Source organism: Barbus barbus (genome assembly GCF_936440315.1).
Source record: "Barbus barbus genome assembly, chromosome: 31".
Taxonomy (NCBI): Eukaryota; Metazoa; Chordata; class Actinopteri; order Cypriniformes; family Cyprinidae; genus Barbus; species Barbus barbus.
Genome location: NC_136759.1, coordinates 7,801,065 through 7,826,406, shown reverse-complemented (window position 1 = coordinate 7,826,406; position 25,342 = coordinate 7,801,065). Strand labels below are relative to the sequence as shown.

The 25,342-nt window shown below is 36.2% G+C and overlaps 2 protein-coding genes across 3 annotated transcripts in view; both read left to right on the top strand.

Annotated features, from left to right (window-relative positions):
* The window catches only part of sostdc1a (sclerostin domain containing 1a), a 2,804-nt gene extending 1,068 nt beyond the window's left edge, over positions 1-1,736 (top strand). Inside the window, exon 2 of the mRNA XM_079386957.1 lies at positions 683-1,736. Within this exon, the coding sequence (XP_079243083.1) occupies positions 683-1,077 (395 nt within the window). The 3' untranslated portion in view covers positions 1,078-1,736. The remainder of the gene's footprint in view (positions 1-682) is intronic.
* Positions 1,737-2,563: 827 nt separating this feature from the next.
* Positions 2,564-25,342, top strand: part of crppa (CDP-L-ribitol pyrophosphorylase A) — a 31,577-nt gene continuing 8,798 nt past the window's right edge. Inside the window, exons 1-9 of one of the 2 annotated variants that reach the window (XM_079388132.1) lie at positions 2,564-2,999; positions 5,086-5,359; positions 7,223-7,372; positions 9,897-10,001; positions 11,251-11,296; positions 12,388-12,476; positions 14,302-14,382; positions 15,304-15,384; positions 18,018-18,149. In XM_079388132.1, coding sequence (XP_079244258.1) covers positions 2,767-2,999; positions 5,086-5,359; positions 7,223-7,372; positions 9,897-10,001; positions 11,251-11,296; positions 12,388-12,476; positions 14,302-14,382; positions 15,304-15,384; positions 18,018-18,149 — 1,191 coding nt within the window. In that variant the 5' untranslated portion in view covers positions 2,564-2,766. Of the gene's footprint in view, positions 3,000-5,085; positions 5,360-7,222; positions 7,373-9,896; positions 10,002-11,250; positions 11,297-12,387; positions 12,477-14,301; positions 14,383-15,303; positions 15,385-15,730; positions 16,877-18,017; positions 18,150-25,342 lie in introns of those variants that run through there. The other variant, XM_079388133.1, reaches the window with a different exon arrangement.

Here is a 25,342-nt window from a genome sequence, read left to right as displayed (position 1 = left end):
AATGTATTAATGATGTGCAATTACTCAGATGTTTCAATCTAAGGGAGAAAGTCGCTTTGCGTGTAAGCTATGCATATGGCAAAATACTGTAGGAAATTATATGGTTTACGCAGTCACTTTGCTCACAACCACATCGAGCAGCAGAGATAAAAGAGTGCCGAGCACAATGTCTGCTGAGTGAATCTTGTCAGATTGGAGGTGCATCTCAGCTTTTCAGGAAGTCTCCAGGGGGAACGGTGTTTGTTTTTTGAACGACCGTAACTTGAAGTAGGGAGGAAGAAAATGTCCCTCCCATCCCCATTCATCACGTCCTGTCATGGAGAGGGGGGCACATTGTAACTGAGGTTTGTTGCTGCTGTGTGAATAGATTTTAGCTTGGGTTACGCTGACAGGAGGCTCTTCTCTGAGGCAGAACAATACTGACAGTATAGCCAGCAGCACCGGCAAAATCTGACAATAAGGGGCTCAGAGCCATCATTCATCTGTACGCTAAACCACTTCCGCTCAGTTCAGATAAGGGCTTAAGTAAAGCAAACCAAGCATATCATCCATACCACTGTTGTTTATGTCTGTTCATGTTACAGCACCAAGGTGAATGCTGTCATAGATCTTAAAAGACTTGTGTTGATCTGATATTGATATGCAAATCTGGCTAAATGTTATTTATCACTTTGTGTTACAGAACGAACCCCAGTCGGCTGCAGAGAGCTGCGATCCACAAAGTACATCTCCGATGGCCAGTGCACGAGCATCAACCCTGTTAAGGAACTGGTGTGCACAGGGGAGTGTCTTCCAGCTCAGATGCTGCCCAACTGGATCGGCGGATATGGTAGGAAGTTCTGGAACCGCCGAAACAGTCAGGACTGGCGCTGTGTGAACGACAAGACCCGCACCCAGCGGATTCAGCTCCAGTGTCAGGATGGCAGCACCAGGACCTACAAGATCACAGTGGTGACCTCCTGCAAATGCAAAAGATACACGAGACAGCACAATGAATCAGGGGTCAAGTCTGAGGGATACGCTCATACCCAGATAAAAAAGCAAAAGAACAAAGGGGGCACCAGGACGGAAAGCTAAAGTAGGCTGTGCTCGGACTGAGCTAGATTTTTCCTTTTAAAAGAACTCAATATGAACGAGAGAGCTTGTGACGTCAGCTCACAGGAGCACTGAACTTTCTTTGTGCTGCCCTTAAGAGCAAATGCAGGGCTCTGAGTTCACTGTGAAACCAGATGTCCACTGCAGTCTTTGAAAAGAAGAGAAAATAAAGACTAAATCTCATCACCAATATAATCTCAATCAACATGCAGCCAGTAGTGAAGACCTGTCCATTATAACGTCAAAGAGACTGACAATGACAACTGCATATTACATTACAAATATGTTTTTTGTCGTCACTGCCTGATATGTGTGGTAATCACTTGCTGTGGTATATACTGTAACTCTTTGTGTTCAGCGACAATAAGAGCAGTTCTCAAACCCGAGAAATGCATAGCTACATGTAAATTAAATGTCTGTACATATACATATGCATTTGTTTATGTAATTGATTGTTTTGCAGGACCTTTATGTGTAATATTGTGACGTATAAGCTGATGTAATATATTTTGCCTTGACTTTGCTCTGACTTTGAAACATTTTTAGTTTGTGCAAGCATTATTCGGACAAGATACTGCACTATAGTGACAATGCTCATATTGACTATTATGGTGTAAAAGCATTCAAATTAAAACATCACGAAAATGTCTCAGTATAATAATTTACATCTGCATGAGGTGACATTTTGAACTCCAAATGATGCCTTTTAACTGAACTATAAGGTCCATTAATTCAATACATTAATTAACATGACTAATTTTTGTTTCATGCATAGACAAACATAGATAAAAATAGTGAAAATTATTATCTAACTTAGATTATCAATATTAATAATTAAGAATAACATTTTATATGCCTCTTTCAAGTGCAACCTGGCATATAAAACAAGGTGGTGTTAATGGCAATATTTAATCATTTCATTTTCACCAACAGTCAATCATCAGCTGTCATCACAGAAAAAGACTATGACAAGCCATTTAAAACGAGTTAAATTCTATTTTGAATTAGTTACCACATGCAAGTGTATTAGTAACTCATTTTACTATTGCTTATAGTTTCTTTTTCAGTATAATGGAAATGACTATTAATCATGTGCTATTTATTATTTAGTTTACTGTAACAATTTAAATAGTCAGGTTTTCCTAATTAATTAAAAAACCACTAGTATAATTAATTAATAGTAACATCTCATTTTAAAGTGAATATGAAGTCATTCTGACTCATACCAAAAAGTGACTAAATAAATTTAGTATTAACAACTGAGTAACTAGTAGCTTGTTTTAATAATACTATTGAAAAAAAAAAATGCCTGTAACTATGCATAGTAATTATAAGCTGATAGGCTACTAGTTAAAGAAACACATGTTAAAACGGCTTGCCATAATTTGGTAAAAGTTAGATCATAAAAATAAAATAAATGAATATGATATGATATGATAAATGAAGCTATAATATGAGATGAGATCCCATTCCCAGCTGCTGCAGTGCAATGTCTTGATGAGTGGACAACAGGCTCACTCTGATACAGAGTAACAGCGGGAAAGCTGCAACACTACTGCCGCGAAATATAGCTGAAATCAACCGCCGAACGGCGATGCAGAAAGTCGGTTAACAGGTTCTTCCCGTGAACACGGCTGCCACAAGTGAGGAGCTTATTAGGACGCTGGAGAAATGCAGCAGGAGCGCTGTTCTTCCTCCGACAGGCCTCTGGATCCCGGCTGTCTGCTGGAACGCGACGCCGAGCGGGGCGCGGACCGGCTCGGTTGCGCGGCGGTGGATTTCCCGGTGGCTGTAGTTCTTCCCGCCGGTGGCTCTGGGGAAAGAATGGGACTGGCCACACCGAAACAATTCTGCACCATTCTCAACAGACCACTGATAAGCTACACGATTCAAGCGTTTGAGAGGTGAGACTTGATATTCCGCGTCAGTGAGCACACGAAACTGATTTTATTAACCAACATACTTGACACGTAATTTGATATTAGCAGACGAAAACAGAACAACAATAAAAGCTATTTTGACAACTGGACTCCCTCCCCCAGACAGTAGTCCAAGGACACCTACTGCATGTAAATCTTGTCCAGAACAGCTTTTTCAATCCTTATTAAGAACATCTGCAGATGCTGCAAGACTTGGGAAAGGCTAAAAGCACTTGACACTGACTTGGCATATTTAATAAATTGCACTGTGAAGTAAAAGGTTGCTGTGAGTTTCATATTCAAAAAACTGTCACTTCAATTTTCAGGGACAAAAGTATAAACAGAACAGTTGTAATTCATTTTTGGAATATTACATTTATGACGTGGCCTAAATAAGCGTACTTGAGATATTGTATTATACTTCTCTCTGGGTTCTAAAATATGTACTTCCATACACTCGAGAATGCAAAAAACAGCATATCAGAAGAAGAGTAGGATGTACTGTACGCAGATGACCTACTGTAAGTTATATAATTTGATCTTTTGTTTTTTATTTCATTTTTCATTGTCGTAATATGTTAATGTATTCCTACTTAGTTCTTTCATGGTTGAGAACTTAATTAAATTCAGTACACAGGTTGCATTGAAAATCGCATACCACGATAACTGAGCAGGTACTTCTTCTATTGAATAAGTACTTCATGTATGTTCTATATAGTATGAATGTGTGTAGAATGTAATGTTATGTAATGTTATTGGCATAAGTACACCTGGATAGTTTTTGTTTACGGTTTTGTGAATACTATGAATTTAGAGACTACTACTCTTGAAGGGTCGTTCCAAACCGTGTTGTACTTCGTAGGGTACATTGATTCATGATCCTTGCACACATTTAATTTGTTAAAGCTTAATTGGCTTGGCAAGATGACGCAGAAGTGCGTTCCAAGGAACAGTTTTATGGTCCCCGACACCAGGGGTTCTCAACTCTGGCCCTCAAGACCCATTTTTCTGCAGAGTTTAGCACTGACCTTTAACTGTGTTTAATTAGAGTTGGAGCTGAACTCTGCAGGAAAGTGGATCTCGGAGTTAAGAACCCCTGCCCTCTGAAAGGAATAGGGTATGAGAATGTAACTATCATTAAAAAACCACCCAGGACACCCAAGCGAATGGATAACTAACAACTCAACAACACACTGACAACCAACAACAACATCCTACCATTGTGAAGGGTTTACAAAAGGTCATGCAAAGTTTTTGTAATTTCGTTTGATGCCACAAAAGGCACTTACAGCCAGTGTTATTATCATTAAACTATTATACTAAAACTATTTATTTATTTATTTGTTGTTAATTGAAAGACAGCAGAAATAAAATGTAATTGTGTAAGGAAAAACTTTAAATGAAAATGAGATATTTTGCTTTGGCAGCTAACTGACATTACTAAATAGAAATAAATAAAAACTAAGACTTGAACTATAAAACAAAAACAGATGGAAATAAATGAAACCTAAATACACACACTTGTTTGTGTCAAAATGCTCGTCTTTACAAGTATCCTCGTAAACACAATCATTTAGGTCTTAAGTGAAAGCAAACAGTTGAGAAAGAAAACATGTATATTAGATCGGGGCAGCTCTTAAAGTGACAGCAGGCTAATATTCCTGCTGTCTGTCATCTATGTTAATCAACCAACAAAAGAGAGAAAATCTTTCACTGCTCTCGACTAAATCACTTTTGTAATTAATAAGAAGAAATATATGCAATTTAAACCGTGAGGAATATGCAGATTTTGGTCATACCACCCACCCCTACCTAAAAGGAAGTATTTGAAAAAAGAAAAACTAGAAAAAATAAGTAACAAGCTCATAAAGAAATGACTGAAAATTAAAATGAAGTTGATTCAAAATATTAACAAAAACTATATTTACATGTTAGTAATACTATAATAACTGCTTAATGCAGCATAACATGCAATTTGTTCCCTTACTCTGCCACAGCGATTATTTAGTTTCTTTTGATAGTATTTAAGTCTTGACAAACGAAAGCTCTTCTGCCTGTAATTTCTCGACAGGTTATCATGGATTGGAACTGTTGTCGTTGTGGTTGCTAAGGAGAATCATGACTTGATGCTGAATATTGTCCAGAAATGTAATCACACAAAGGTAAAAGTAGTCCACGGGGGAACCACCAGACACAGGTCAATCTTCAACGGACTTCAGGCCTTCAGCAGCACTACAGACTCACTGATGCCCAAACCAAAAGTGGTTATCATCCACGATGCCGTACGGCCGTTTGTGGAAGAAGACCTTTTGTTGAAAATCACCCTAGCAGCTAAAGAGCAAGGGGTTTGTTTTCTCTTCTTTATCCAGATTTAGTTTGAAAGTAGTGCATTTATATGGCATTTAAAGGGGTCATATGATGCGATTTCAAGTTTTCCTTTCCCTTTGGAGTGTTACAAGCTGTTTGTGCAAAAATAAGATCCCTGAAGTTGCAAAGACTAAAGTCTCATAACCAAAGAGATATTCTTTATAAAAGTTAAGACTCTGCCACGCCCCCCTAAAACGGCTCATTCAAACACGCCCCCACATGTCTACATCACAATGTGCGAAGATTTGCAAAACACCGCTCAAATGTATACACAAAGAAGGCATAACTATTATTCTCGCTGTAGCCAAATATTAGAGTGTGTGCAGCGCATTTTACGGAGAACTATTTCCTGAACCTGGAAGAGTAGCCTACAATCCTGGTTTGCACACAGGCTTTTTCTATAAAGTGGGGCAATTCCAACTTTGCAAGGACAGTCTGTTGCTTCTGACTCACAGCCTGTAAGTACGTTTTCTTATTTAAAGAATTTGCCACTGACGTTTCAAACGTGAGTTTTGAGCAGTGTAGAGTGGTGCTTTGTCGTTTCTCCGATCACAAATGCAGACATGGTAATGTTTACGTGGCACGATGCATAAAAAGACAGTGTAAGTCATTAAAATCAGTAATTATGTCCCACTGGATGCAACAAATGCCTCGTTTATAATGGGTTTTATTGTTTTGTGTCATCGCGCTGGGACACGGCATCACAATACGGTAAACGGCGTAACATTTCCATCTCACGCTTGAGGTATTCAGCCAATCACAACACACTGGATAGAATCAGAGCACGCCGCGCTTCTCAGAATGATGAGCTTTGTAAAAATCAGCGCGTTTCAGAAAGGCAGGGCGTAGAGGAGCAACAATAATGTACAGTATGTGGAAAATGTGTTTTTTTTACCTTAAACCGCATAAACACATTGCATTACACCAAATACACAAAATAATGTTATTTTTAGCAACGTCATATGACCCCTTTAATAACAGTTTGGAGAAAAAAAAATGAAAACCTATGTTTATCTCTGCCCAAGAGTATCATATATGCTACAATATAAAAGCTCCAAATTGAGCTAAATTATATACAAGTTATGATTTATTTCAAATATACCTTTTTTCTGTGGCTGTCATTTGGAATAATTCATTTTAAAACGCTCCCTGAAATGTTTGTGGTGATGAATGTCCACACTATCTGAACACTCCTTCCCTTAATCTGCTGTTCCACGGTCTACATATCTGTCAAATTTATGAGGTGAGTGAAAGTCAGACCACGTTAAGCCGTCGAAAGACAATTCCTGATGCAGGCTTCAGAGATATGTGTGAAGTTGTTATATAATAAATATGGAAAAACTCAATTCGGAGAAAGTCTTTTTAATATATGCTACAGAACAAGAATCCGCTACATATAGCCCACCCTTCAAGGCAAACGTCATGAAATCTGCATCAGGAACAGAATAACTCCGCAGAAGACGAGAAATCCAGCTTGGTTTGTGGTTTGACTGCATCGCGGGCTGTTCCAATATCCATAAATCACTAAGATAAACATATTGTTGACACCTCTCAGCACTACTCCTTACAGCATGAAACCGGATCAGATGTTTTAGCAATGTTTTTGCTGGCTTTGATGCGTGAGGTTGAACATTTCTGTGATTTTCTTCTAAATCTCCTCTCCACGGCTGTGACGAGGGCTGGAAAGCAAAACCCATATGTTTATGAAACACTCAAAAGAATATGAGAAGGATAGTGATTCATTGCCTGACCCTAATGCACCATTGTTTAGCAATCATGAATAAATAGATATTTTACAGGGCATGTTTTTAATTGTCCTATTGTCTACCTTGTTTTTTCAGGCCTCGGGAGCAATACGTTCTCTGGTGTCCACTGTCATTGCAACCACGTCAGAGGGCTACCTGGACCACTCGCTGGAGAGAGCAAAGTACAGAGCCAGTGAAATGCCTCAAGGATTTCTTTATGACATTATTTTCCAGGCCTACCAGCGGGTATGAGCAACCCAGACACATTTATTGGTTGGAATAAACCTCAGATTCAGTGTGCAAAGTACATTAAAGTTGACTGTCACCTTGACATTCCCACAGTGATTTTTATGGTAATTTTAGGCATTTCAATCTGTTTATATGTTTTTATACAAAACAAAAAAATATATACAGAGAAGTATTGATTATTATTATTATTTATATTAGATTTATGCACTGATGTTGCCTTTTTAACCCATTATTTTTATTTTTTCCATCGAAAAATGTTTTATGTGCATTTTTGTAAAATAAATATTTTAAAATATATATTTATGTACATTTTCTTATGCATTTAATATTTTATTATTTATATTGATTTATGTGCATTTGCTTTTTGAACCCAATTTTCTACGGGACTGTTCTATTTCTGTTTTGTTGTACGCATTTTTATAAAATCAATATAAATACAATTATAAATAAATATTTATGTAATATGTATAACAATTATTTTATATATTAAAATATATATTTATCTAAGAATTATTTATATATTTATTCTTTAGATTTCTGCACTGCCTTTACTCTTTGAACCCAATTTTCTGAGAATTTCAATCATAATAATTACATTCTTATGTACATTTTAATCAAATAAATTGTTTATATATATATAGAAGGCGCTTCCCGGGGCTTATTGCTTTTATAAAGCGGTTATTCCATATACTTAGTAAGGTTTCACAAAATAGAACAGAGCAAATAAGTGTAATGATATTAATAAAAACAGTATTCTTCCACCAAACAATGTAGTTCCTCAGAAACAGTTGTGGTTGGAATCTATGGATGGAACAAAGTGGTTGGCAAGCAACACACCAAGTAAACAAAGGTGTAGGTTTGTAGTGTAATTTACAACCAATTCGAACGTGGCTCAATCAGAATCAAGGACCGGAACTATCCGTTTTATAAATACTTTTTTGAACCCAGTAGCCATTGTGACCCTTCCATCACATTTCTCTATTTTTTTTTAATGTAGTATACTATCCAATGTGTTTTGAGCTTGGCGCTTATTACGAATATTACCTCACTGAAACTCTCAATGTTCAACTTGGACCAACTTGCCTCTCTTGTTCATTGTCCCTCAGATTTGCATAAACCCACTGGTTCTTCTGCTCTAAGGCACTGTGACTTTTATTATTATTCCCATGGTAGTTAGTTTAGTGTGTCAAAGTAATAAATCATAATTGTTTAGTCTGGCCTAGGTTACATAGCTGACTGCAAGATCACAGTTTTATTGCAGTATTTCTTCTCAAGATCAACTCAAACAATGCTTTCACAGAAAGGCTGCTTTCTCATCCAGACTAATAACGTTTCTCAGGTGGAGTGCAGTGCATTTCATCCTTTTTTACGTCATTTATTACTGTACGACTGTGAACTTTGGATCTGATTAAACCTTTGTTAAACTTTCGATAACAGTAACAGATAGAAGTGTTAAAAACAAGCATTGAGATTTATAGGGCTGCTGAGAAGGCTGTTTTTTTTTTTTTTTTTGGGTGCTGAATTTTTTTGCTTCTGGAAAACTTTGATTTCACAGTCTTGTTGTTTTTGGCTGCGATATCGAACATTAGCGTGAGTTTTCTGTGTCACGTCACAGCTGTCTGTCCTCAATTAATTCGAAATAAAGATAAAACCATGACATGAAGAAATACAGAGGATGAGGCAATCTGAAGAATGGGTAATATCAAGCCCGCTTGGGTGTTACCTGACACTCCGACTCTTCTGGGGCTTTTCTTCGCCAAGCCCAACAGTGAAGGGTCTGTGAAGATTTATATGCTTCTCCTTGTTTTTTGAACCCAATTTTCTGAGACCCTGCCATCACGTGACATAAGGCAGTCCATACTTCTTTTTTATGTAGCATTCAGTGCGTTTGACGCTTTTTACAATGGGAGTTATTTCAGGTGGGTGTTTTTTGAGTGAGGGTTTTTGGATGTAGCCAACGGCCATGTGTCAAAACCCTCTCTGTGGTAGCCTCGAAATGACTGATGCCATTTCAGCATGCCATCATCTCATTGAATCTCTGAGAGCTTGAGCTTCACAAAAGAAGAGACATCCAACCCCGTAAGGGTCTAGCTGTGCGTTGATGAAAAGGGGGGGGGGGGGGGAAATGCCAAAGGTTAAATGATTGCAGGACTTTCTCCTTTAATTTGCCTTGAAATCACAGCGCCATGTAAGCGAAGCTCTCCTCTCCACCCGGGATGAAATATTGCTGTAGATTTTGCCCTCGTAACGTCTCGGGTGGCATGATTTAGGTTGTGTAATCCAACCGCTGTCGCTTCAAGAACTCTATTCAGCTTTTTTAATGTGTTACCAGAATCAGTGACATTTTGTACAAAAATCCCATGCCCAGTTGCTTGTTTCTATAAGAAACAGTCTTTCATGACCGCAAAAGTTAGTTCCTGCACAGGTGTTTGACTGGAGGTTTCTATGGTTCTCAGCACGTCATCAGCATTTATCAAACTGGAGCTTCTCGTTTCATTTTGTTCTGGTTTCTCCTTTGCAGTGCAGTGAATTTGACTTTGAGTTTGGCACCGAGTGCCTACACTTGGCCCTGCAGTACTGTGGCACGAATGCAAAGCTCATAGAAGGACCACCGACTCTGTGGAAAGTAAGGAAAGAAAGGTTTGACTTTTTGTTGTCATACGTATAGGATTTATGCCATACATAGTGGGTCCAAAAGTCTGAGATCACTTTGAAAACATTTTTTTTTTAACCATTTAAACCTGGAAACATCTCTACATCTAGAATTGCTAGGTCACTTAAGTCTGCTTCCACATTAATCCACATAAATTTGATACATCTTTTCTCTGCATTTTAACATTTTGTCCACGAGTCAGCTTTTTTGATCACGTGATCAGTGCTGTGAGATCCAGCAAGAAGCGCATGAACACAAATGTCAAGGTGATTTAGTTTAAAGCCAGATGTAACAGTCCTAATGTTTTCAATAGCACTGACAAACATGAGAAAACACTGTGCCATGAAGATTCCTGTTAGAAGGCTTTTCCACGAGTTTACCATGTATTTACTGTACTGGACGAAGGTATTGTGGCAGAAATATGGGATATACATTTGGAGTTTTATTATATTTATATAATGAAATCTATATTAATGTAGACATGTATTAAAGGAGTACTGGTTGTTATTGAGCTAGACTAGAGCAATTGTGAATATTTTTATACTAAATGTATTTAGGCTACTGTTTTTCATACAAATACCATAGAAACCATATAGTTACATTTTACCATGGTAGTGAGGAGCTATGTGTGGTTTTACATTTGGTTATCATGATCGAATTGTGTGATACTGTGGTTAATTTTTAAAGAAAAATAGAGTTAGAGTTAATATTTAAATTTTACCCTATAATAAATATGAGGTTGTACAAGATGTTGCTGTTTTTGTTAATTAGCAAAAATGTACATCTGCATCGTGCCATCAAAGTCAGGGATTTGAAACAATATCACCCATTAGAAACTAAGAAATTAAGATATTTTGTTAAGGAAAAAAGACTGAAAAAGGATTTTACTCATGCATATTTTGGAAAATATTGAATTATTATAAAAGTTTTGAATATTGTACCTCAGATTTGTGAAATGTTCACCTGTTTGGCAAGAAATTCATGTCATACTGATAATCTGCTGTAATGAAAAGGTTTGTATTGCATTAGTAAAACGTACAGCAGAAGTATATTTACTAGTGGTCTCAGATTTTGGACGGCACTGTATGAGTATATATATTGCAACAAATCCTAACAGTTTGTACAACAACAAAACTAATGTTCAGTCATATGTGGCACATTTCTTTTAAGCACAAACAAAGTTGTTTCTCTTTTAATGTGATGTTTTTATCTTGTACTGTAGGTAACATACAAGCGAGATCTAGCAGCTGCGGAGGCTATTATTAAAGGTATTGTATTTAAGTTGTGCAGGAAAGAAATAAATATTTCACCAGCCACCGATTTGAGTCATTGCTGGGAATACACTATTGCCATTCACTGTTGTTACTGCAGACTTGATGCTGTTTGATTATACATTTTAACAGGGCAAGTCAAAATAGACCATTTTCCACAGTCAGGATCATTGGGCAAAAACAAAATGTTAGTAACGTGTATGTAAATATACAAAGAAAGATTGTGAACCACAAAGGCTAACCACCATTTCAAGATGTCTACATGCTGTCTTTTTATACAAACAGTCTTTTTAAGAGAAATTATAGAAATGACCTATTATGACCTGTAAGGTATGAGTTGCCCGTTTAAAGGGCCAGTTCTCTGGTTTGGACAGAAATCGAAGAACTGGGTAAAATTTTATATTTTCATAAATATGGGGTGGTTTGGTTGTACTGTGTACGTGATTTTAGCAAAGTTTCCATGCACTTATTTACTATAATTATGACCTTTTCTATTCATCCAGTGCACTAAGCTGCTGTTGGCTTATAACCCAGTTCCAAAATACCAACTTCAGTGGAATAAAACAACAGATTGCCCAAAAATGCTTTGAACTCGGCTGGGTCTCCTACCTCTTTCTGAGTTCTGTCCATGCAATAAAGAATCCCTCTGACTGTATTTAAACTTTTCTTTGCCTAGTCCACTATATCCGTGCTTTTACCTTTAACGAAAGGTCAGGAAAAAGCCATTTATCCATGAATTTAAATACATTGATTGTTGCTAAGACACTCTGATGAACTTTGATACCTTTCAATATGAAAGAAGCTTATCCTGTTTTCTTGAGATAAAATGGTTGAAGTGGAATATCACCCATTAGAACATGAAGAAACTAAGAAATTCAATTCTGTAATTTCTTAATATATATTGTATTTTTTTTTTTTCTTTTACATAACACTATTTTTATTTTATTTTATTTTTTCCAACACTCTTACAGTAGCTTCTCCAAAACTGGTTTGTAAACAGGGTTAAATTACAGTGACTAAGGTTATATCAAACATACTCTTGCACTTTATTATCCGTTTTGTCTTGAAGCATTTCATTTTCTCTTCAGAGACTCTTTCAATGTCAGCATGTATCATCGCAGGAGCGGAAGCAGAAGCCGTTGAATTGGCCAAAACGCTTCAGAAAAATCTGAACATGGTATGTTAAGATTACATCCCTTGTCTTACGGTTTAGGTAAATAGTCTTTGCTTAGGAATGTGTTGCATATGTAGATGTTTAAAGCTGTCTGTCTCCATCTCAACCCCTTTTACCCCAATTTCCTACTCACCCTGTCAAGCTCTCACCTATCCTGCAACTGCATGAGACTAACATATGGTGAGAGTGATAACCTAGCCATACCAATGGATGTACTTGCTGAAATGGATAAGGTGTCTTGTACAAGTGTGACCACTTTCCCATTTATTCCACACTGATTTTTGGAGCCGGTCCAGCTGGAGACGTCTTCACATTGTAGCTCTCGCTGTAGAAGATCCATCTTTTATTCAGGCTCTGTGCTCTGGAAGCCCATCCTCCTTTGTAGCCATTCCAAGTTCTTCATCAAGCACATGTCGTCCTCTTGATAATGTTGCAAACATGAGAGCAGCCAGCGTCCCGTACGGCTGATTGGTTCCAGGCGTTGCCGCTCCCCCAGGTGCCGACCGGGGTCAGTTCTCCTGAGCCGATCCTGCGACTCAAGGGAGATGAAAGAAAAGGAGGAGATTAGAGATGAGGAATCAAATTTGTCCCAGTGCCATTTGTAAATCTAAGCCCCATTACAGTATCTCCATTACAGCAAAATGAAACTCAAAGTTGGGACCATTCCAGGCGTGCAGGTGGTACGATTGGCTCTAGGTACGTATTTTGGTAATAAAGGACAACAGAGAGTGATAAGATGATCCTTTTAGCGAGATGTAATAATTACATCCATGTATGCTACTGATAAGAACTGGAATGGCTTGCTGTCTACTTTCATCAAAGACTCAAGTTCACTAGGGTCGAACACTTTTTGCTTGGACACAGAGGATTAGAGTCTGAATCCGTGTGCCATAAAGTGCGGATCTCGAACGTGGCATTTCGTATATGACAGAGTGATATTCGCATTCCTCAGCGGTGAGATTTCGAGATAACTTCGAACTGAGAGCATGTAGATAGAGTATATATAATTTTAAGCTGCATAAGTAAATCTCACACGAAAGAAAATCCACTTTAGATCCATCGGAGACTATAAAATTCCATTGACTACATGTAATCCTGGCATTTCAGTGATACTGCATAACTATTGATTGACTGTAATGTATTCCTACGTCAACCTCGGATTAAGCCACAACATGAGCCGACATGATTCCAAACACGTAACTGCGGTTAAAATTGAATTCCTTGCCTGGTAAAAACATTTCTGTTTTTGAATAGCTTACAAATCCCTAAAAATGATCATAAAGGTTGTTTGTATGTATTACCAGAATTTTTGCATGATCTGTAAAGTAAAATGAGAACCAATTGTGTGGCTTGTTTTTTGGTTTTGGTCATTATGAAGCACTTATTCTTGCTTCGCCACCATTTAAATAACCTTTGAACAGTATCTCGTGTGGGCTCAACAGCCCAACCTGGTTCAGATGTCGAAATGATCTCGTAAATCCACAGGTTGGAGCGAGCTGGTTTTCGTCTAAAGCCGCGGTTGGTTATCTTTCAAGAGCGAATAAGTCCTTGCATGTGTTTCCAATAACAATTTCATATTTCCAGTTTTCTCGTCAAGGTCGAGTCTGTGCCAAACACTTCTGTTTATTTCATCTCTGTACAATATATTCGACAAGGCCAGGTCATTTGATATGAGGACTAAAATATTATTTCATATGCAGAGCATCTGTGCTTGTTGCTTTTTATGATAAGGGATGAATCATTAGATCTTAATAAATAAAATTTTTGTCTGCCGTGATGGTGAGATTGCTTGTTTTATTGAATTTGGACTCTTTTCTCCTTTTCTCAGATGGAGACAGACGTCATTCCATGTGCAAAGGAAAGTAATACAGAGTACCTGTCCAAAACCCGAAACTTCATTCACATTTCTGTACGTCAGTTATACACACACACACACAATCAATACAACACAGTAATTCAATGTTAAAGCTGACATAAATCAAATTTGACTTTTTAATGCATTTTCCTAGTCTTATTGTGAATGACTCACCTGTGCATTTATTTCAAAAAGAAATTACAGCTATTCTTTGTAATATTTAATCAAAATATGTCTTTGATCTCACTCTGAAACACCTTTACTTTGTTGCTAACGTCAATAAGACAGTCTAGTCTATTGGATATTGTTACCTAATAGCCAAATAACGTTTTTGCAAACACACATTTGATCTGTATTCATTATGGCTTCACAAACTACCATTTAAAAGTTTGGGGTCTTTTAAAAGAAGTCTCTGATACTCACCAAGGCTGTGTTTATTTGACCCAAAATTCAGTAAAACCAGTAATATTCTGAAATATTCTTATAATTTAAAAAGCTGTTTCATATTTTAATACATTTTAAAATGTGATTTATTGCTGTAATGGCAAAGCTGAATTTTCAGCAGGGATGGCTCCAATCTTCAGTGTTAAATGATCCATTAGAATAGATTGAAAACATTTTTGGAATGCCTATTTGAACAAACTTCAAAAGAACAGCATTTATTTGAAATATAAATATTCTGGCACATTATAAATGGTTTTACTGTCACGTTTGATTTATTGAATTCGCTCTTTCTGAAAAAAGTATTTATTTATTTCTAAAAAAAATCCCACTATACACACACACACACACACACACACACGCATATATATACTTAACATAATGTAAAACATTTCAAATAAATCCGAATAATAGGTTCTGTTTGGTCTGGGTAAGTCTTACAATACTTATCCACAGTAAGATTTACAGCCATAATTTTTGCCCCTTACAAGCTGGTTTGGTGTGAAATGAATGTTATCTGTGCCTTTGTTTTAGACGACTGCATCAAACCTGGACATGGTGAAATGTTTTGAGGACACCGACCACGCTTGTTTATACCCAGTGGTTGTTGTTTGGGTAAGTTTCCATGCACCGCATTGACCATTTCAGTGTTTAGTTTAAATTAATTAATTAATTTTAATGCAAGTAGAAAACTTTTTGATGAAGTACGCTCATTCAGGGACTTTAGTAAGATTTCAGAATTTTAAGTTAATTTAGAAAATCTTGTGTAATTTCAGCTGCTTAATTTTTGTGTTTGCTTGATTTGATTTAGTTTTTATGTTCCTGGAAGTTATTTTAACCTTAGGTTGTTGCTATAATGCTAAACATATCATTCATTGTGTGAACACAGAAGTATTTGAGAGAATTTGATTGTGAGAGGTGAAAGTCTAACCTTAAACTCATTTTGTCGTTTTCACCATAGAAACACACAATGTGCATCAGATCACAGAAGTGCTAAAACTTACTGATGTTGCGGTGTTGGCAGTTGGAAAAACCCTTGATGTTTTGTTTCCTGGTTCATGTCCAGCATTTGTACCTCAGAACATCTTAAGTCTTAATCTCTGGGAATGTCATCACTCTCACCTTGATTAATTTCTGAAATGTGTTTCGAAAGCATAAAATCTCTGCGCCTGCAGTTTTGATCTCTGAATCCAGGGATCCGCACCCCAGTGTGGGAATCCAGCCTTCCCACAATCCATATGTGCTTCCTTTAACATTCCCTCTGAAGGCCTGTTAGATAACCTCTACTCTCCATCATTATGCTTTCACTCGTTTGGATTTCACAGATGCTTTGTTCTTATCATCACCACAGATGTAATGATAACACGTGGCTGTGAGAGCGTGTGATGCGAGTAAAACCTCAAGCCGTGCTTTAAGATTATTTTATAAAGAGCTGTTCAGAGGTTTGCTTGACTTTCTTTATGCTTACATTACATTTGGATACGCTTAACATTCTATAACATTTCCTGTTGGGCTTTCAGTTACCTTTTTTGTACTTGTAGAGATACTTTGTTATGAAACTACAAAAAATCTATTAGAATCAGAGTAAACAGCATTTCCCCAATTTATACTGGCGTATGACCTTTTGTTAGAAATATGTGTTTCTTCAAGCAGTTTGCAAAATGAGCACGGCCTGTTTTATTTGGTACGGATGCATACACTCCACATCTTCCTGAAACGGTGATGTAAGCGAACGGAAAAATAAATTGCATTAATTTAACGCATCGGTGAATGCTGGGTCAGTTGCAATGGAAACTTTTCGCTAAGAGCTATTTTTTGCTGTTTTGCATGGGAGCTCAACCTGTCCCAACACACAGAGAGCGCTGAGTGTTTATTAAGAGTTCTATGGGGTACTTTTAAAATTAATGGGCCTGTCCCACGGTTGTTATGCTAGTATTAATTCCCATTTGGATTGAATAAGTCACTGTAGATGTTTAGATAAGTAATGTTTATTAACTCCTTTTGATCAGAAATTTGCCATTTTTATTTTGGCAGCCGAACCCCTTTGACCTAAAATATTTACTTAAATACTTCTTGAGAATATTTGATTAAAATATTGAGATATTTCAATAGTTTGACAATGGATTCATGTTTGTCTGATGCCAGTTAATGATTACATGACAAGCAAGTAAACACAGTTTCATCTTTTTAGTAAGGGTTTCATTGTTTAAAAATGTATTTCAAATCAATATTTCTATAATTTAACAGCACATTTGCTTGTTCATATGTCTGTAATGTCAGTTAAGGGTTACATGAGTTGCATGTAAACAAAATATTTCATCTTTTTAAGTAAGTGTTTTATTTAGTTTTAATAATTATTTATTTCAGTTCAGATTTTAAGTTGCAGGTAAACAAAATACTGTATTTCATCTTTAGTAAGTGTTTTATTATTTTTTTTTTTACTTATTTCCGTTTAGATTTTCAGTTTATATTTCAATAATTTAACAACAACAATGGTTACATGAGATGCAGGTAAACAAAATATTTAATCTTTTTGGTAAGTGTTTTATTTTGTAATTATTTATTTTTAAAATGTTATTTCAATAGTAATTAACAATACATGTTCATGTTTATATTTCTCTAATGTCACTTAATGGTTACATAAGATGCAGAGAAACAAGATTTCATCTTTTTTATTAGTAAATGTTTTTTTTTATTATTATTATTATTTAAGTTTAGATTTGAAGTTAATATTTTAATAATTTAACAACACATTGGCACATTTCTCTAATGTCAGTCACTGGTAACATGTGGAAGCCTGTTTCCTCCACTAAATAAAAAAATACATGAAGTTATATTTTTGACTTTTTTCTCGCAACTGCGAGTAAACATCTCCCAATTGTGACTTTTTTCTCAGAATTGTGAAATATGAACTCCCAGTTGTGAAAAAGTCAGAATTGCAAGATGTAAACTCACAACTGCAAGAAAAAAAACTCATAATTGTGAGATGAAAAACTCGCAATAACCTTTTTTTTTTTTTTTTTAAGCAGGCTTCCATAACAACATGAGATGCAGGTAAACATAAAATAATTAATCTTTTTGGTAGGTTTTTCGAAAATTATATAGATTTTATATATAGATTTATTTAATTTTACATATTTGTCATTAGTATGTTTTCATAAACTTATGAACTCCCTGCTGTTCCCTCACGATCCTTCAGTTTGTGAAACCCTGCTATAGATAAGCGGAGATGTTTTTTTTGTTGACAGGTACAGCTGAACATGACAAAGCAGTCTGTGGACAGCCAAAAGACAGACGAGTTAACAGCCTTCAGGAGTCTGGCCTCTGAAGTCATACAGGGAAATGTTCTGCTCTATGGAATTCAGATTGATCACACCAAGGTAATTTTCTTAATGAGATATCATTGTCTGTTCAATGGATATTTCATCCAAAATCTGAAAATATAGCTTTGTTTATAAGCTTTATCTGAGCCTGATTTGGCCTGAATAAAAGGTCTAGGAACATCCAAGAGGAACCTTGTCTCATTGCTTGGTCAGGAGGTCTAAAACATGTCCTTTGGAGAATTAATAAAAAGATTTCACTATATATTAGCCATTGTGGCTCGGGGGAAAAAAATCATAGAGAGTGATGTGTGAATTTGCCCTGCTTGGCTGCGGCCCCCATTGAAAAAGCTCAGACAGCAGAGGGAGTGACTGTAATATGTGTTCGTCGTGATAAAATGCTTATTTTTGTGAGATAGTGGAAGTGCAGATAAAGACCAGGCATAAATCACGCTTATAGGTCTCGTAATAATGAGGATAATTCCTCCCAGATGCGCTTATTCATGCTTCACAAAATAGCTGCCAAGACTCGCTTTGTGAGTTCTGACCCGTCCAACTACCTTCATACAGAATGTGATATAAGTTTTCTCAATTAGAGGTCATGCCTCCTAATTCGGTATTTTATCCAGATCATTTTTGAGATGCAGTGAAACTGTCAGACGTTTTCTGCTGCTAGTCACGCCTGAGGGTTTTTGGATGAGCCTGCGGTTAAATATATAGACTTTCCATTGCCTAATTCTATACCGAATTTATTCCACTGGCATCATTCATGCAGTCAAAATCAGGTTTTGATGATCACCGCTGGGAAACTTTAAAAGGCTCATATCACAAGCAATTTAGTTTTCATTGATCTTTTAAGATGAAATAACTTGCTGCATTATGAAAAAACATTATAAATACGGATTTCTGCATAAACTGGCCATAAATTTAACAATAGCTTCACCTAGGGTAAAGCACTGTTGCTCATTTCACATATAAAGTTATGTTTCTTAAAGGCACGGTAGGAAAAATATATAGTTACATTCTAAGGGTTAAAAGAGAGTTTTACATTATAAATGGACTGCAAGGTGGAATATTATTTTAAAATAGATAATATAAATAGGTTTCATTATAAAAATTGCCCGATGATGATGGCTATGTTTGTAAAACGGATGCTTTTAGAGAATATTGTATTAAACAACTGTACTTTGACATGTATAAATGGTCATTTCTTTTGTCTGCCCTAAAGATGATGTAGTTTAAGAATAGTTTAGTTAAGGTGTAGTTTAAGTTGACATGCGGAAGATTTTGTCGCTGTAGTCTTCCAGGATTATTTGATTAGAATCTTTGGGTTTGTTTTTCCTAGCCAGATGTTTGTACATATGGAGCACTTAACTTGTGGGGGGTTTGTTGTTTTGAGAACACTGGCATCTAATAAGGATTGGTAAACATCTTCTCATAAATACACATTCAGTCTTCATTAAAAACATTGCGTCATTCTTGCTTCAAGAATGTAAAATATCTTGACTGTATTCAGTTTGTTCATTGACGCATTACTTTTAGGACAGGATTTGACTTCAGTATTTCAACACTTTAACGAAACCTCCATGTCATGGACCCCCAGGTACAAGTATTTCTCGCTAATCACCCTCCACGTAGATAGCGAAGAGATGTTTGCGTGATCCATCGTATGTAAACAATGACATGCCTCGTTAAACAAATCATTTCTTTCAGTCTTTCCACGGTATGTTTGTAATATGCAAAGTTTTCCTTATTAAATCCAGACTGAGGCAAGCATGATGCTAACAGCCACATAGCAGCTTTGTACTGTAAATGTTGATAGATAGATAGATAGATAGATAGATAGATAGATAGATAGATAGATAGATAGATAGATAGATAGATACTCACCAAGGCTGCATTTATTTGATCAAATAAACAGGGATATTGTGAAATATTATTGCAATTTAAAATTTAAAAATGTTTTCTATTTTAATATATAACTGTAATTTATTCCAGTGACGTCAAAGCTGTATTTTCAGCAATATCCTATATTTTCTAATATCCTGATATTATAATATCCCTTTTCAGGATTCATCAATGAATCAAAACGTTAAAAGAACAGCTTTTTTTATGATGAAACAATGAAATACATTACTGTCACTTTTGATGAGTTTAATGTGTTCTTGCTGAATAAACGTATTCATTTCTTTCAAAAGAAAACACTGACCCCAAACTTTTAAACGGTAGATAGATAGGCTTTATAATAACTATTTAACGTGTGCCTTGGTGTCAGTAAGGTGATCTGACGGTGACAATATAGGTCATTTTTGGCCCTATCAGTGCCTGGCCAGTGAGTGACAGGAAGTGTCACAGGATCTCCTTCGCACACAGGGCCTGGTGGCCTGTCATGCTCTGAAAAGGTTTGTCACAATGATATATAGCCGCTCTAATCCCTCCTGTGAGAGCCCAGCAGTTTACCCACCCCTCACTTCCTTCTCCTCAAAGCATCCAGCTGAGGAATCTAAACCTGAGAGGAGATTAGCTACTCCTTAGAAAAGAGAAAGAGACTCACTTACCTGCCTAGATCCACCCGTTTTTGAAACTGGATACCTGGTTTAGCCCAAATTCAGCCTTACTGGCACTGAAGCCTGATGCGGTTTTTAAATGGCTTCTTTTTTGGAGGCTCGATTGCCAAATAATCAGTTAGATTTTCAGAAGATTTATGATGTTTTGGGTATCTGCAGGTTTCTATAGAAGTCAGTACAGTACTGTGATGATAGAGGGACCACAAAAAGGTATCAGATCCTTAAATCGCTCTAAAATAACCCATGCTAAAATGATGTCAGGGTGGAGCGTACCTCAACGTCTCTTTTTATACTCGTCTGCCTTTGACAGCACAAATGTATTTGGCCATACCCTTCGCTTAGTGTCGGATTTACGTTCCAGTAGTCATTTCTCATTCTCCAGATATTCCCCTTCTCTCCATGTCTAATTGTTTTTCACATTTTCCTCCTCATTCCGGCTGGCACAAATGCACTGCAGGAGGAAAAGTAAAAAAAAGTTTGTGTTTTTTCTTGTCTGGTCTTGAAGGAACCATGCTGACAACTCCAGGCCCGAGCGCTTCTCCTTTGATATTGTACCGCAGTGTTAAACTATAAGATTTGTACTGTGGCAGCATGTGTTGGGTATTCTTGATATTTAATACTAATGATGCACTGAAATTTCTTAGTCAAAACCTCCATGAACACAGAAAGTCACCCTTTGTTTGAAATAATAGACCATATCATTCCTATTAATGATTTCATATATTTTTTAATATTTTTTTTGTTAGTGTAATCACTGTTTAATTGTGAATGTGGGTTAATATAATATGTGACCATGGACCACAAAATCAGTCATAAGAGTCCATTTTTTTTAAGTTGAGATTTATACATCATCTGAATGTGTAAATCTTAATAAATAAGTTTTCCATCGATGTATGGTTTGTTTGGATAGGACAATAATTGGCCGAGATTCAACTTTGAAAATCTGGAATCTGAGGGTGCAAAAAAATCTAAATACTGAAAAAAATCGCCTTTAAAGTTGTCCAAATTAAGTTCTTAGCAATGCATATTACTAACCAAAAATTAAGTTTAGATATATTTATGGTAGTAAATTTACAAAATATCTTCATGGAACATGCTCTTTACTTAATATCCTAATGATTTTTTGCGCAATTGATGTGATTCTAAATTTCTCCATATCTGTTTTCTATGAAGAAACAAACTCATCTACATCTTAGATGGCCTAAGGGTGAGTATTTTTACAGCAAATTTTCATTTTTAGGTGAACTATTCCTTTAAACAATCTCAATTTCACACTCGGACTCGTAGTTCATAGTTTATAGATCCTGTATTTTTCACACATACTGTTGTGATGTGCAGGAAACCCCAAAATAATTCTCAAACTGATTTTTGGATAACACAAGCACACTTGTACTCATAATGTTTTACAAAAGTTGTTTCTGTAATTGCTGAAGTTTTCTCTTATGGATGATGTTCGGACATTGCTGTGATCAAAATTTTGGTGCATCACTGTGTAAGCCTTGAGAGCATGCCTCCAGATGAATGCTGGCGTGCCTGATCACACACTGTAACCCACTGAAACTGTTTATTTAGCATTGATTTGGCAGATTACATGAGCCATCGATATGCTCAAGATCCTGCATATGCATGCAAACTCTCATAGTGAGACAACATTCCATTCAAGAACATTCGCAAACAAATTACATTAGAAATTAGAGGCTGATGCTTACCAGGGGCGACAAAATGGGTTTGTAAACATTCAATCAGCAAAAGGCCATGGTGGCGTGTTCTACCCCATGCAGCTTGTCAACGGCAGAACACTTGTTTTAGATTTGAGGCGACCACCCACTGCCAGGTATTGAATGTCCACTGCGCAGTAATCTTGTTTTGAGCTCGGGAGTTTTTCAGGGTTTAGCATGAGCCTTGTTGGGTTGAGTCGTTTGAAGTGGTTCACCTCTGTTCTTGTTCTTTTCTTAGTGGCAAGTCAGGTCGAGCCGTTGATAAACGCAACCTTTTGAGTGAGCTTTATCCTTCCTACACTGGAAACCATTAACTGCACCATATATGTTAAATATACAGTGGAGTCCAGATGTTTAGATCACAGAGATCCTGTTAGATTTAAAGTCTAATTTAAGCCTGGAATTCAAATCATACTCGATAACTTCTGGAGATTGTGTCAACAGATGTCAATAAAGCAAATCCTATATTTCTGCTGGACATGTCACTCCAAAATTTTAGGCAGAAAACAAAAACAAAACAAATGAACAAACAAATCTTATTATTCCAATTTTACATAATGTTTTTGAAATAAGTCCCTTATGCCCACCAATGCTGCATTTATTTGATCTAAAATACAGTAAAAACAGTAATATTGTGAAACATCATTGCATTTTTAAATAACCGTTTTCTATTTTAATATATTTTAAGATATAATTTATTCCTGTGATGCAAAGAATGCTGAATTTTCAGCATCGTTACTCCAGTCTTCAGTGTCACATGTTCCTCCAGAAATCATTTAATATAATGATTTGGCATTCAAGAAGCTTTTTTATTGTAATTATTCATGTTAAATACACTAGTGCTGTCAAACGGTTAAACGCGATTAATCATCATCCAAAATAAACGTTTTTGTTTACATAATATATGTGTGTGTACTGTGTATATTTATTGTGTGTGTGTGTGTGTATATTTCTGTGGAAACCATTATATATTTTTTTCAGGATCATTTCATGGATAGAATGTTCAAAAGAACAGCATTTATCTAAAACAGAAATATTTTGAATCAGTGTAATCTTTACTGTCCTTACATGTTTTTACATCCTTGATAAATAAAAGTATTGATTTCTTAAAAAAACAAAACCCTTTCTAATCCCAAACCTTTTGGGGTTTTATGTATTTTTATAAATACATTACATCTGAAAGTGAAAAGTGGAACAGGAAAAATGAAGACGATTAAAAATATATTGAAATATTCTTAAAATGTTTAAATGCTCAAAATTGAGTATTGCGCAGTTAACATCTATTTTAAATTTACAATACATACAATTAATTAAAATATAATTTCCGTATTTATTAAAAAACACATGAAATTTCTTGTATAAAATACATTATCTGGCCACTTAGGAGTAATCCATGATGTGAAGAGGGCACAACTTGAGTTAATTTTTATTTTTTTTAGTATATGGGCAGAGGGGTATTTATATTGCATCTGTATAAACAGTGCAGCAGGGTGGTTTGTTTTCTCCTAAGCAATTTTGCAGTCTCTCACACTTTCACCTTTACTCTTCTACAAATGACGACTGTTTAGTCTATGGTAATTCTTGTTTGGACAGCTCGGTAACAAATGCCAACAGTCTTTTGTTTGAGGAAAAGGTGAAATATTTACGTGATAAGGCTTGTTCCTAATGCATCAAGACGAGGTGCGGGCGCTTGGCGATGGGTGAGTCTAGAGACGGAAAATAAGGATGTAGAAACTGAAATGCTGAAGGAAATAACATACATGACCCAGGTTGATCTCTGGCTAGACCTTTCTGTGTATGTCACAAGTGTAATGAGGTGAACTCGAGAGGTTTTGTTGTTAACAGCGGATGTTTGGTTTCTGCATGTGGGCCTTGGGGTATCATGACACATCTTACCATTTTCAGCAGATCTGTCAGTGTAAGAAAGCATTGTGGTCTATCATTGTTTAGGAACATATCTGTCGCCAGTTCAAGAACAAACATAGAAATGGCTCCCTCTGACTTGTTGAAATAGAGCAGTATTCACAGGCATGGAAACAAAAGCTTCCTGTATTTTCTTCACCCATTTCCGTGAATGTGGTAGGTTATGCCCGAGGCTGTTCTACAGAAAAAAAAGGGAAAGAGAAAGATCCAGAAAGACAGTTCACTGAGGAAACCTGTTTAAGACATGAGAAACTATAGACACCATTCTCCTTTTAACTTTGATTTTCTTTCAGTGTACCTCGACTTGTTTATCTGAGCAGTTACTGAATCAATATTGTGTACTGCAGTGCTTCAATGGCAATTTGGATGTGTCGTCCAGTTTAAGAGAAGAGATAATGGCACTCAGCTCTTTTTTAAATGAGGTGAGACTGAATGAGAATGATGGGGTCGTGTTGAGGACACATTTTGAAGGCACAATCCCACAAATCTGTCTTTTTTTTAAGAAACTATTTGTGCTGGTGGTACATTTTGAAAAATCAGTGGGCCGAATCATCTTTCGCCTCTGGCTGGTGTTTTCTTTGGAATAAAGTGGTAATGGAAGAGATTAACAACTGTCAAGTGTTTCTAAGGCTATAAGCCAGTGTACGATTTTCAATCCAAAGCATTTTGACTTTCATTATTTAACTGACATTTCCTGTACATTAAGTTAATTGTACAGAGTCAATTGCTAGCTTTTCCCTGTTGATATTAGATGGCACTTTCCATGAATAAAGTGAACTTTGTTTTTTGCCATTTTTTTTGAAGCATTAAAGCATATATTACCTATTATATAGCATAAAACAAATTTTGCATTCGTAGTATTATGCCATGACACCTCCGAGGTCTTGACCTTTTCTGACTGTTTCCAACAATTAAAATAATTTGTCTTAATTTTTATATATGAAAAAAACCTTGCTACCAAAGTTATTATAAGATAAAAATAGTTTTCTTTAATTTATGAGAAGTGCATGTTTATCAATAACTACAATTATTGTATGCTTAAATA